General features: G+C 40.1%; 1 protein-coding gene across 3 annotated transcripts in view; it reads left to right on the top strand.

The window, feature by feature from the left end:
* mib1 (MIB E3 ubiquitin protein ligase 1) overlaps positions 1-13699 on the top strand; it is a 76206-nt gene that overhangs the window by 53111 nt on the left and 9396 nt on the right. For all 3 annotated transcript variants that reach the window (XM_081374414.1, XM_081374416.1, XM_081374415.1), the window contains exons 13-18: positions 2494-2626; positions 5293-5379; positions 5962-6120; positions 12900-13081; positions 13252-13441; positions 13534-13612. In XM_081374414.1, the coding sequence (XP_081230540.1) occupies positions 2494-2626; positions 5293-5379; positions 5962-6120; positions 12900-13081; positions 13252-13441; positions 13534-13612 (830 nt within the window). The remainder of the gene's footprint in view (positions 1-2493; positions 2627-5292; positions 5380-5961; positions 6121-12899; positions 13082-13251; positions 13442-13533; positions 13613-13699) is intronic.

Genomic DNA, 13699 nt, shown 5'->3' with positions numbered 1-13699 from the left:
TATTTTTTGGCATTAGGTGTTAGGCTGTTATTTATGATCTGGTGCTTGACATGGCTTACGAAAACATGAAGAAAAAAGCTACCACTCCAATGGCACAGCACACACATTTGTATGAACTTAGTGTCTCACCCACCGTGTTTGCCAAGAGATGGTGCCAGCAAACCATCACAACTTTATAGTCTTGAGGTCTTGATCAAACAAATTGGTGCTTGTTCCAGTGTAACCTTATCCAGGCCCACATATAATTGGGGTGGGGGGCGGTGGACCAGAACCAGGGTTGGGAACCACTGTACTACAGTAAGGTAGCGTTAGCCATTTCCCCCTCCTAGTAACAGTAAGCTCCAGGTCTATGACAAATTACCATGAGGCTACTGGAGAAAACAGGCCTCGTTGGCGTACTCCTGAGGGATCTTCGTATCTCACAGGATGACCCAGTTCCATCGTGCTTTTCCTTCACCTTACTTCTCAGCTTGCTTTTTCCGCTCTCTTTCAGTTCTACATTTGCCCCCATGTTCATTTTGGCGTTCAGACTGTTACTTCAGCCACGTTGTGTCCTCTGAGCCTTGTTCTTTACCTCTTAAATGGCAACTGTTTACCTACCTCAGGTCGATATCAAATCCCTATAAAGGTTTGCCACCAATAACAAGCCATTCATCATCTGCATTTTCCTTTGCTCACAGTAGAGCAAATCATTTCCAGGAAGGAATTACAAGAGGTTTGTGCCATAGACTGCATATGTTTAGAGTTCTTTGAACTCCTCCTCAAAAAAAAAGTTGACTGCAATGCAGTAGTGCCAGCAAGCTGCATTAATATTAATGCCTGCCCATTTCCACCACCGTGGCAGGCAGCCTGTCAATCTAATGCCGCATCTGCTCACCACTCACAATGCCAGCACCTTTATTGGCACCAATCCTTATTATTGTTGCCAACACAGGAGTGCACCAGTGCCAGGCCATTTCCTACTACCTTTCAGAAGGTAGGAGTCCATCACCAATTCTTGTATTGCCTCAGGATGTATCTATTGTTGTACGACTTGATGCACTCAAAAGAGGTTGATGCACTCAAAACCTTGGTTTTCCTTTCTTTCCTCACTGTGTTGACAATCAGATTTACTTGAACTTATTCATCAGATGATCAGCAGTCAGTAACTTAAGGAGCATGTCCACAGACTCCATTCCCCATGAGCATCGCAGGTGTAAAGATGTTTCTGGGCTGCGTGTATGTGCATGCTGTGTACACTGCAGTACAGCTGCTTTGCTGCACAGCGCTCCAAATGTGTACTGAGCTGATGCTCTCTCTCTCCGCACTACCTAAGAAACTAGATACCGGCTTTGGGTTTACCAGAATTCACCCTGCAGCAAAAAATCAGCACTCCAGAGGCTTCCGCAAATCCACCTCATCTCTGAAATTACATTCATCAATTGCTTTCTCTTTTAGAAGCCTCTTCACTTATTTCTGCTCATGGCATCCCACCAATGACACCTTAAGAACAACCTTAATATTTAAAGACATTTGAGAATACTATCCCTGCATTTCTTCTTGAGTACTGTGAATTACCAGATGAGCAATGCATAAAGTGATTGGCAATTTCCTTGATTTATCAGTCTTTCGGAGGTTTGATAGGGTTGGATGGGTGGCATGACCTTTATAGTGGCTGTTTTATCTGTTTTACTTATTTGCTTCCTTTTATTTTACATTCATATGCATTTACTAGGGATGCTATTTAGCTATTCAAGTACTGGACAGATAAATCAGACATTATGTGGCACATTGATCAATGTACTTGATGTACTGCATTTTTTATTTTTTTTTATTAGACATTTTTAAGATCAACTTCAAGTTTAAGATTTAAGATCAAGTTCAACTTTTAAAGAGCTTACCTTGACCAAATGTTATTAAGTTGAAAAAGCTCTCACTCAGTGGTTTTCATTACTGCAACTTCCAATTACGTATGTTTCTACTATTTACATATTTAAGTATCACCAAATACAAAAAATATATATTCTTCCTCATAATAATCATTGCACTATTACCCCTCATTACCCTTTAGTAGTTTATTACTGCAACCCATTACATTACATTACATCACTGTCATCATTCTGCCTTTATTTCAGCTAGTCTGTGGTGGTCATAGATTCTCTACACTAATTTTCTAGTTTACTCGTTTTTTTTACGTTGAGCACCAGGACAGGCAACTATCTTATTGCTGGTGCTGCATCAATTCTTGATCAGCTTTCTGTTTTCACCTCTGCATTATGGATATGTGCTGAGCTCTTACCTGCTGATCTGAAAAGCTGGTAGAAAACGGTTTGTTGTTCCCTGTTGATTTGCGGTATGCTTTCAGTTTTTATTGCTATGGGTTACGTTCCTGACTTCAGTTGCCTTTATGTGCCCTTCAGTCTAACCACATCCACGGAAGCCCTGCACTAATTACATGTTTATTAGTTCATCTTTTCAAATGCTAAGATTTGTATTCTCACTTTTGTTTTGCAGTGCTATGCGTGTGCTGCTGTCCAAACTGCCACGGCCATGGATAGTGGATGAGAAAAAGGATGATGGTTACACTGCGCTTCACCTGGCCGCCCTCAACAACCACGTGGAGGTGGCAGAGCTTCTAGTCCATCAGGTCAGCAGTTCTAACATGCACACACACACATTGCACACTATTCGAAAGGACCCCTCCTGGAGACCCTGTACTGTATCCTGCAGATAAGGATTCAGGTGGATAATTGATGCAGTTAATGCCATTAGGGGTGCAGAAGAGCTTCAGTTCAGTTGTTACCCAGCTCTCATTGAACTAGGTCAGTCATAATTAGGGATGCACCGATCATGATTTTTCATGGCCGAATCAGATTTTTTCTTTTGAAGCAAATGGGCTGATTCTGATACAGGTTGCCCCCATCATCATTATTATTATTATTATTATTATTATTATTTTTTTTTATTTTTTTTGCTTTATCACAGGCTAAACTGGTCATAAACAAAATAATATCTGTAAACATTTGAAATTAGAGGCAACCACTGCATTTTAACCATGATCCAAACACACATGCAGCATAACCAGTTGTTTTTTATTTAAATTAGATTGTATAATTTGCATGAAAGTCCCCCTGTGGTGAAAATCAAGTTTATATGTTGTTTATAAGTTGTTTATATGTCTATGTGGTGTTTTTAATATGCTTTAAGACAAACCATGTGCAAAGTCATAAGTCAACACCATTACTAAATAATTCTCCTCAAAACTGCAGTGAACCAAAGACATTCTCAAAATGTTTCTGACGTCACAAACTACCTTGTAACCAATCAGGTCAACGTGCTAGCGGGCTTTAGCATATCATTAACTGCGAAGAAGGGGAGTCTCGAGAGATGTCAGGTTATTCCGCTATATTTTTCTGTTGATATGAAAAATCGTGTACATTTAGCATTATAGCGAGTGAATTTTGTATATAATGTATATTACAGTGTTACGATGAACTATTTGCCTTTCTCCACTGACGTTCTAAGTTGTTCAAAGCGAACAGGAACATGGTTTGTGTAACATTAGCAACACATTATTAGCTGTTGGATAACGTAGTCAAGCAAAAGGCTAATCATATTAATTACCGTTATGTGTCCGACGTTGTAAAGAGCGATATCTTTGGGCAGCGTTTACTACAGTAAAGTTGACCGAGTGGATCTCTGAGCAGGAGATGCGCGTATACGAAATTAAGCAAGGGTGTAGTGTTAGATTGTAGCTATTTTAAGGCATGAAGAAATTCTTTTCACAGGAATTGTTTTTTAAAATATGTCACTTTGGTGATCAAAGATGAGTTTTAAGGGATACAATTATTGACTACAGGGAGACTTCTAAACAAAAATAGTATGGTCTGACTTTAGCTTTGTGTAATTATGCTACATAAAACATACCTGCTTAATGATAAAGTAAATTCACTCTCTGACAGAAGGTGGTGCTTATGGAACAGCAGCGCATAGTTACCGCTGTAAACAAAAGCAGCTGCACTTATTAACACTTCTCGGAAGACAGTCAGTTCCCTTCAGAGTTATATTCATATAAACCTCCTTCCCCAATTCAATATTTGTATTTTTCTTCCAATATTTTGAGCATCAACAAACTCTCTCCTTGACTGCTCTCCTCTCCTCTTTGCGTCGGTCTTCAGCGTATCCCGTCTCTGGCTTGTTAACATCCTGTTTACAGACTTCGTAATATTTCCACACAAATGACATTTTGGCATATTATTGCAATGCAGTTTGTGTGCAAGTCCGAAATCGAGATGTTTGTTGCAAAGACCGTTCGGTTCTGATTTATGGCTGGTCGACCCGTGCATCTCTTGTCATAATGACTCTTAAAAACAGAAGTTATGATAGTCCTTTTGTCCCCATTGTGAGGTATATCCGAGTAAAACAGCATCTCGAACAAGAAAAAATTTTAGGCTTTGACTTGATTTTGCCCAAAGGAAATTGATTGGATTGTTGGATCGTTGCCATTTGTATTAGCTATGATCTCATGCGAGTGGCAGGTTTCCCTTTAAACCCTTTCAAATCTCTGCAAGCTCAAAATCATCAGATGTAATTATGAAGTTATTAATGACAAAAAATGTAATGCTTATAAATTCTAAATAAATTCTTGAATTGAAGAACACTGGTCTCCAGTTGACCTGTCCCTAAACTTGCATCAGTGTCTTAAAAATGCAGGATTCTCCAGGATTCTCCATAGCTCCTTACCTCCTACGCCACAGTACAGCGTGACACTGTGGCTCAGCGTTATGCCGCGGCACAGTAACAACGTTATTGCAACATTCCAGCAGTGTTATGAGACTGCTGTGCTGGCTCAGTGCAGCCCTTTGTCAACTACCTGCCATGAGGGAAGAGAGGGAGAGAGACAAAGAAAAGGTTCACACCAGTGACTTAAGCCTCAGCCTGCGAACCACAGTAGAGCTGCACTGCAGTAATGCAGAGAGATGCTGCTATGGGGGTTCAGTCAGGAATATCTGAATACAAATCACCATTAGCTCACATTTCTTAACACAACCTATGGGACTCGAAGGCATGCTCATGAGCGGCGATTTATCTTCAGTTGTTGAGAAGTGAAATGGACACTGACTGTTATTGAACATCAGTGGGGGGAAAAAGTGGAATGGAAATGAACAAATACGCACAATCACTTTTGTTTTGCTTTGTAAGGCATCTTATCTAATAGTATCTATAAAAATGCATATATCATAATTGTTAAAGTTTAAACCATTTATATTTCTCAAAGGTCAACCGATTGATTTGTTCTTTCTCTCTCCATAGGGAAATGCTAATTTGGACGTACAGAACGTTAACCAGCAGACGGCATTGCACCTTGCGGTCGAACGTCAGCACACCCAGATAGTGCGAGTAAGTGGCTGTGTTCTGTTCTCTTCATTTCCCTTCAGTGTTTGATGTCTGCACCCCTCACCCAGCGATCTGGCGTCCTACTCCACACAGACGCATTGATGAAGCAATGTTGATGAAGCAATGTAGCTAAGTGCCCCAGCTTAAGATTTAAATGCAGGGAGTTCTGCTGCAGATTTATCCCCTTCAATTGAATTCATTTAGTCCTGAGCAATCTGGACTACGCCAGGAGAGGTACGGGGAGCGGGGGTGGTGAAGGGGAATCAATAGAATCGAAAGCGCCATCGTGTGGTCATATAAGAGCAGTGCAGCTCTCCTCTTTTCAAAACGTCTGTAATGGCATGGTCTGTTGAGAAATATTCTCACTTAATGATCAAACAAAAATGTTTTTTTTTTTTGTCTCAAACATTACACTTTTTCTATTTGAAGCCTTATTTTTGTCATATACATGCATGATGAAATTTGTCTCCTGTGCTTCAGATGTCATTGTTATCTTGTTCGTCAGCATCGATTAACATGAGCATAGTTAAATCTACCATTACTGAGAACACACTGGTTACATTTAGTCCCCGTGTTTGTGTCCAGCTCTTGGTGCGAGCCGAGGCAAAGTTAGACGTGCAAGACAAGGACGGAGACACGCCGCTGCACGAGGCCCTGCGTCACCACACTCTGTCCCAGCTGCGCCAACTTCAGGACATGCAGGACGTCAGCAAAGTGGAACCCTGGGAGCCCTCCAAAAACACAGTATGTACAGAGAATTATATAAACTGTACAGGTGTTCTCAATAAAAGCTTTCGATTAACAGAACGTGATGTAGAACACATTTTCAGTTTTTCTTAATTCTGAATTGATCCACGAGAAATAATTGGAATTTAAAATAAATTCTGTTTATTAAAAAAATCATACACATATTAATGATTACTTATATTGGGCCCTATAAAATCTGTTTAAATATTCCAAATTACATTTGTTCCATTAAAATTTTTCTGGATTTTCCATTTTAATGGTTAAATTCAATTTTAGTCATCAAAAGCATGTTGAATTAATTGAAATAATAAAAAGTATACATTTTAACAATTTAAGTTTCACAAAAATTACATTTTTAGGGCCCTATGATGTGCAGAACATGCAGACTTCATATTTAAACAGCAGGGTTTTTTTACACTTTAATATTCATAGACACTAGTCCATATCACGATTAGATTAAGTATACAGCCCTACTTTAAAATTTTCATCAAAAATACCATCCAAACTAACTGAACGCTTACATCAAGACATCAAGAGCCCTAAGATCAGTACTAAACACTGAGGCGGTGTAGATACTCAGGCTTTTCCCTGTGTTAACAATGATAGATCGCACTCTGCTATAAGAACCATTTCCCTGCTGTCACATGAGTTTCTGGCCCAATGAGCCACAGTTCCACTGCAGTCCGACGTCCTGTTCACTACACAATCCTTCAGGTGAGACATTCTCCCCTGATCATCCCCTCCCCTTCTGTGGGATTGCATATATTTGTGTGAAATTGAGTGGGTGGAGAAGAAGCAGAAAGAAGACAGCTTTAGGAGACAGCACTCTCCGTAATGCATTGGCACAACGATGGCAATCAAATTACCTAGCCTATGAGCTCAATCAGGGCCGATTTAAAATGCAATGAATACTGTGGTCTCAGGTAAATGGTCCTAAATGTGACAGCATAGAGAGTAAGCACTTCATACAGAACATCGGTGAGCGAAACCAACCATGTCTTGACGTGATGTCACACTGTCAGCTAACAACTCATTACAGCGTTCCTGCTCATACAGTTATATTTAATGGTTTACTGTCTGCAGGTTTTGATACACTACCCTTAAATGGGGTAGTTCATCTGTAAATGAAAATTGTCATTTACTTGCCAATTATTTGAAAATACTACGTATTTTAAAAGAACAGTTAGTTCACAAATTTTATGGTTTTAGTGAATAATTACTTACATTTCTGTCTATTCTTCACACAAAGCTATTGTATGACTTAAGACGACTAGCAATATAGTGAACAATTAGGGCCCTGTCATACACTCGTCGCAATGCAGCGCCACGCGCGACGCAAGTGTTTTTTGCTAGTTTCAGCCCGACGCAATTATCATTTTCACATCCTTGCGCCACATTGTTTAACCCTTGTGCATTGTTAGAATTTACATCCTTTCGTTATGTTTGTGGCTGAAAACAGCCACTACTTTAAACTGCTGTAAAAATGTATCAGATAAATATTTTTTTCAATTTTTTTTGCATTAATCTATTAATCAACCTCAGTCCTGCTCAAAAATATTAAATGTTTAAAAAAAATTCAGGATTTTAACTCTTTAATTGCCAAATTCGTAAATGATGTCACTGATTTGGGGGGAAAAAAAACACAAAATTACATTTTCAATATAAAATGTGATTGTGGACTGGATTTTTTTTTTTACCTTTTATCACAGTCTTGGACATGTCAAAGATTAGAAACAACATTGGTTTTGATGCATTGTTAGTTTTTGTGCAGCATCAAATTTTAACTTTTTCTCCCTCATTTACTGTTCGTGGCTGTTTTTGCCCCATTGACTTCCATTATAACCACATTTTTTGATTGCAAAGCCATGACACCATATAATAATGCATTTTTGATTGTTGGTGGTTTTCCCTGTTGGGAAGAGGTAAAATTTGTAATTTTTACTGTTGATAACCGGGTGGCACCATTAACCCTTTAGATAGGCCTGTGCCAAAAAAAGCTTAGTTTCTGGCTTTTACATGGAGTTATATGGAGTATAACAGCATAATAAAGTGTGTGTGTGTGTGTGTGTGTGTGTGTGTGTGTGTGTGTGTGTGTGTGTGTGTGTGTGTGTGTGTGTGTGTGTGTGTGTGTGAACTCACCTTGATGCGTCTGAGAAAATCAAAATATGCACCTCAGCTCTCAGAACTGCATGGAGTAAACAAAAACAAAGTAAGTGTATTTATGCACCTGCTGCCTTTTGATGGTGAGAAATGCAGACTAAACAAAAACAAAGCAAGTGGATTTAAACGCGTGCATGCAAGCCTGCTGGTCATTTGATGGTGAGAAGAGCAAGCAACATGAGAAAGGGCTTGACTTGTAGTGAAGTTTTAGAGATGATTATGCAGCCTGACCCTTCCAGCGAGCTGCAGGATGTTTCGTCTTCTCCCTCTGACACCACAGGCTCAGGAGAGTCAGATCCTGATTTGGATGTGGCACCCTCATCATCCACTCTAGCTTCCACTGAAGGCGAGGAGGATTCGGAGGATCCTGGATCTGGGTGGATTGGGAGAAACGGCGAAGTGTTGTTTTCCACTAACGCGGAGACAACTCTCTTTCTTCAGCCTGCCAGTGGCGTGACTCCAGGGCCGACGCGCTATGCCATCACAAGGCATAGTCATACATGTTTGTATGACTGTACAAACATGTATGTGTTGACGCAAGTCATGCTGACAATGAGGTCAATCATCTCCTCCGTAAAAAACAGATTGAACACGGAATCCATGTTCTGGACCCTTGCGAAGGCATAGCGTGTCGGCCCTGGAGTCACGCCTCTGGCAGGCTGAAGAAAGGGAGTTGTCTCCGCGTTGGTGGAAAACCACACTTCGCCGTTTCTCCCAATCCACCCAGATCCAGGATCCTCCGAATCCTCCTCGCCTTCAGTGGAAGCTAGAGAGGATGATGAGGGTGCCACATCCAAATCAGGATCTGACTCTCCTGAGTCTGTGGTGTCAGAGGGAGAAGACGAAACATCCTGCAGCTCGCTGGAAGGGTCAGGCTGCATAATCATCTCTAAAACTTAACTACAAGTCATGCCCTTTCTCATGTTGCTTGCTGCTCTTCTCACCATCAAATGACCAGCAGGCTTGCATGCACGCGTTTAAATCCACTTGCTTTGTTTTTGTTTAGTCTGCATTTCTCACCATCAAAAGGCAGCAGGTGCATAAATACACTTACTTTGTTTTTGTTTACTCCATGCAGTTCTGAGAGCTGAGGTGCATATTTTGATTTTCTCAGACGCATCAAGGTGAGTTCACACACACACACACACACACACACACACACACACACACACACACACACACACACACACACTTTATTATGCTGTTATACTCCATATAACTCCATGTAAAAGCCAGAAACTAAGCTTTTTTTGGCACAGGCCTATCTAAAGGGTTAATGGTGCCACCCGGTTATCAACAGTAAAAATTACAAATTTTACCTCTTCCCAACAGGGAAAACCACCAACAATCAAAAATGCATGATTATATGGTGTCATGGCTTTGCAATCAAAAAATGTGGTTATAATGGAAGTCAATGGGGCAAAAACAGCCACGAACAGTAAATGAGGGAGAAAAAGTTAAAATCTGATGCTGCACAAAAACTAACAATGCATCAAAACCAATGTTGTTTCTAATCTTTGACATGTCCAAGACTGTGATAAAAGGTAAAAAAAAATCCAGTCCACAATCACATTTTATATTGAAAATGAGTCATTTTGTGTGTGTTTTTTTCCCAAATCAGTGACATCATTTACAAATTTGGCAATTAAAGAGTTAAAATCCTGAATTTTTTTTAAACATTTAGTATTTTTGAGCAGGACTGAGGTTGATTAATAGATTTATGCAAAAAAATTTGAAAAAAATATTTATCTGATAAATTTTTACAGCAGTTTAAAGTAGTGACTGTTTTCAGCCACAAACATAACGAAAGGGTAGTAAATTTGCCCACAGTGTACTGTTGAGTTTTTGAAAAATTTCAAAGCATTTTCCCAAAATATGTGTCAAAATAAGATTTGTCACCAAAAATCATTCCATTTGCTGAAACACAGAAAAAGTTATGGCCAAATTTAGACTCAAAAATACCCCATAGTGGATGAAAACATCCCCAACAGCACATAAGGGTTAAATGGCAAAAGCATATGCGCCCATGGGCGTACTGGTCTGAAAATGAGGTGTGATTTTAGACTGAGCCATTGACCAACTGAAACCTGGTCTAAAGTTAATGGCGCAATATTTTTTTTTTTGTTATTTTAAAGGGCACATTAGTCAAATGCATCTATAGGCGGATCAACAACGTGTGTACACTCTGTCCCGTAGATGTTCTGCTTGCGCACTTTAACCTCGCACATGAGCAGATCTGTTTCCTTGCTAGAGAAGCATTCAGTTTTTCCACTTGCAAATTCCGCCATGTAAATATCGAATCCGCCATGGCGCGAGCGCAACTGGCTTTTAAAGGGAATGGAAGATGAGACTCTGATTGGTTTATTGCACGTTACACCCAAAATACACCCATTACTCATTAAGAGAAAAGGGACAACCCTTTTAGACCATGAGCCGGGCGTGCCGACTATTTTTCCCGATGTTAAAATAGCAAAAGTGGATTCGGACACGCCCAAAGTGCGCTTGCGCCGTGCGCTTTAGACCATGCGTAAAATAGGGCCCTTAATATGCTTTTATGCTACTTTTTGAAGCTGAATTCAATCCCCTTTTGTGTTTTAAAAAAGAAAAGTAAGAGAGTTTAGTTTTAGGCTGTTTATTTTGGTAGACAAAAAAAAAAAGAGTGCGGGGCTTATTTGGTACAGCTGATAGATCACCTCAACTGATCTGCATGTTTTCTCTCGAGTGCTGCTGCTGTTAGGCTTTAATTCTCCCATGAGTGCCATTGTTTCTTAGGCATCCCACAGCACTTATCGGTGACCTCCCATCCCGCAGCGTTTCTTTATCTTCATTAACACATTATGCTATCAATACACACTGGATCAACTGTCAGAAACTGTCTCACCATAACGTCTGACACCAGACAGACTGACGATGCCGGTCCCGTGCACCCTATCTGTTACAGCCTTTGTAGTTCTTCTTACGCCTGACCCCAGCCCTGCCAGTTCACATCATCGCCACCCCCACGGCTGTCGTAAATCATGCGTTGTGTGACAGGAGGCTGCTTCCAGGCCAGCAGTCTGCCATTTATTAACACAAACAGTGTGACAAATCTCTCTCCCTATCAAACCATCACACTTACTGCATGCAGCAGATGGAGAGTCGAGCCATCCATTTAAAACACTCCACTGAAGCCATCAGTATGCCGAAGTCTGCCCACTTTCATCTCAATATGGTCCATAGCTTTTCATCACTTCAGTTGAATCTGTTAAACCAACATTACATCATGGACTTGAGTGGGGCTCTTGTGTTTCTTTAAGCAAAAGTCAATTACTAATCTTTTATTGCGGTTAAGACGAGCATCACTGAGAGTTTTGCTTATGTTGCTTAACAGTGATTTTAGTTAAGTGATTTTTTTTTTTTTTTCACCTGGTGAATGATAAAATTGACAAAATCTTGCATTGAAGAAGGAACCCGAGCCATATCTAGAAACTTGGGTGTTTGACACTTGACTTGGCCAGTAAAAATAAACTCCGAACAATTGTATAGCAACATCTCTAAAGAAAACAAACAAACCAAAAAAAAAACACCCAGAACAGATTTATGTTGCTACACCTTAGCAACCACCCACAACATAACATTTCATAAAAAAATAATAATATTTAACACACTAAATGTCTACTGATGTGTTCTTTTCTGGTATTAGGACAAATAACTAACTTTGTTTGCTTAAAGGGTTAGCTTACCCAAAAAGGAAAATTGTCTTCAATTACTCATCCTTATTTCGTTCCAATCCCATAAGACTTTTATTCATCTTTGAAACACAAATGAAGATAGTTTTAATGAAACCTGAGTCATTTCTGTCGCTCTATTGAAAGTCCACTCAACCAAAACTTAAGACTTTGTAAATGTAACTGTATGAATTGAACTGTTTAATCCAGGCCTTCTGAAGCGACACGATCGCTTTTGATTTTGAACGCTTAAACATTAACACACACGAAGACCAATTCCTCATGTTTAGCAAGCTTGTCTGAGGTTGTTCTTGCACGTCAAGCAAGTATGATTTAGCTTCCGTTTATCATATTCTGTGTGCGTTGATCAATGTTTATATGTGAATAAAAGTCTAAATTAGATCTGTTCATCATATAAAGCAATTATGCTTCTTCAGAAGACTTGGATTACACCACTCAATTCATACAGATTATGGCTACTAGTAACTTTTTGAAGCATCCAGGTTTTGGTTGCATGGGCTTGCAATGGAGGAACAGAAATCTCTCAGGTTTCATTAAAAATGAAGGGAAGATGAACGGAAGTCTTATAGGTTTGGAACGACATGAGGGTAAGGACATTGAGGTAAATGATGACAATATTTTCACTACTCACTGCTCCTAATGAGGGTGCACTAACTTGGATGGGTTAAATGAAGAGGACAAATTCACGTCATGTCACTTAGTTTTTAGTTTGTTACAATTTTCATTTTTGAGTATACTAGTCCTTTAAATGATTTAGATAAGTGTTGAAAGGAAAACGCTGTCTCTGCACTGTAATTATTCAAACTTCAGCATGAGAAATTGTGAGTTTCTTTAACAGATAACCTATATTAATCTATAGTATTTGACACTGTGGTTGCATCTTCACAGTTGATCATGGGACTGGGCACTCAGGGGGCTGAGAAGAAGAGCGCAGCTTCTATCGCTTGTTTTTTGGCTGCCAACGGAGCTGACCTCACCATCCGAAACAAGAAGGGCCAGTCTCCTCTGGACCTGTGCCCTGACCCCAGCCTCTGCAAGGCTCTAGCTAAATGCCACAAAGAGAAGACCAGGTATGAACGTCTGTTATCAACCAGTAGGGGATCTATTGAAGCTTAGTTGAATTCGGCTCCATGATGTGTTTCCCTGCTATGTATAACAGCTTTTCTACATCTGCACTTTATATATTTGTATATCTCAATCAATATTTTGTTCTCTCTCCCACTTACTCTCTTGCTCTCAGTGGGCAGGTTGGCTCCCGCAGCCCGTCTCTAAACAGTAATAATGAGACTCTTGAGGAATGCATGGTGTGCTCGGATATGAAAAGGGACACACTTTTTGGCCCCTGCGGTCACATCGCCACCTGCTCTCTCTGCTCGCCTCGCGTCAAGAAGTGTCTCATTTGCAAAGAACAGGTCCAGTCTAGAACCAAGGTATAGAAACCCTCCTCACTAATTTCTTTTGTCCATGCATGTGTTCTTATGTGCCATAGTGAAGATGTTTTTTTTTTTTTATTCACCCACAGATTGAGGAGTGTGTGGTTTGCTCTGATAAAAAGGCAGCGGTGCTCTTCCAGCCCTGCGGTCACATGTGCGCTTGTGAGAGTAAGTCATCTTTCTCTCTCTGCTCCCACACTACAACCTCTTCTTTCATCACCCCATGTGATTTGTCTCTCATCCAGCTAAAAAAGC

This window comes from Scardinius erythrophthalmus, assembly GCF_964197995.2.
Source record: "Scardinius erythrophthalmus genome assembly, chromosome: 9".
NCBI lineage: Eukaryota > Metazoa > Chordata > Actinopteri > Cypriniformes > Leuciscidae > Scardinius > Scardinius erythrophthalmus.
Note: the sequence above shows the minus strand (reverse complement) of the source record. Positions and strands in the feature narration are given on the sequence as shown.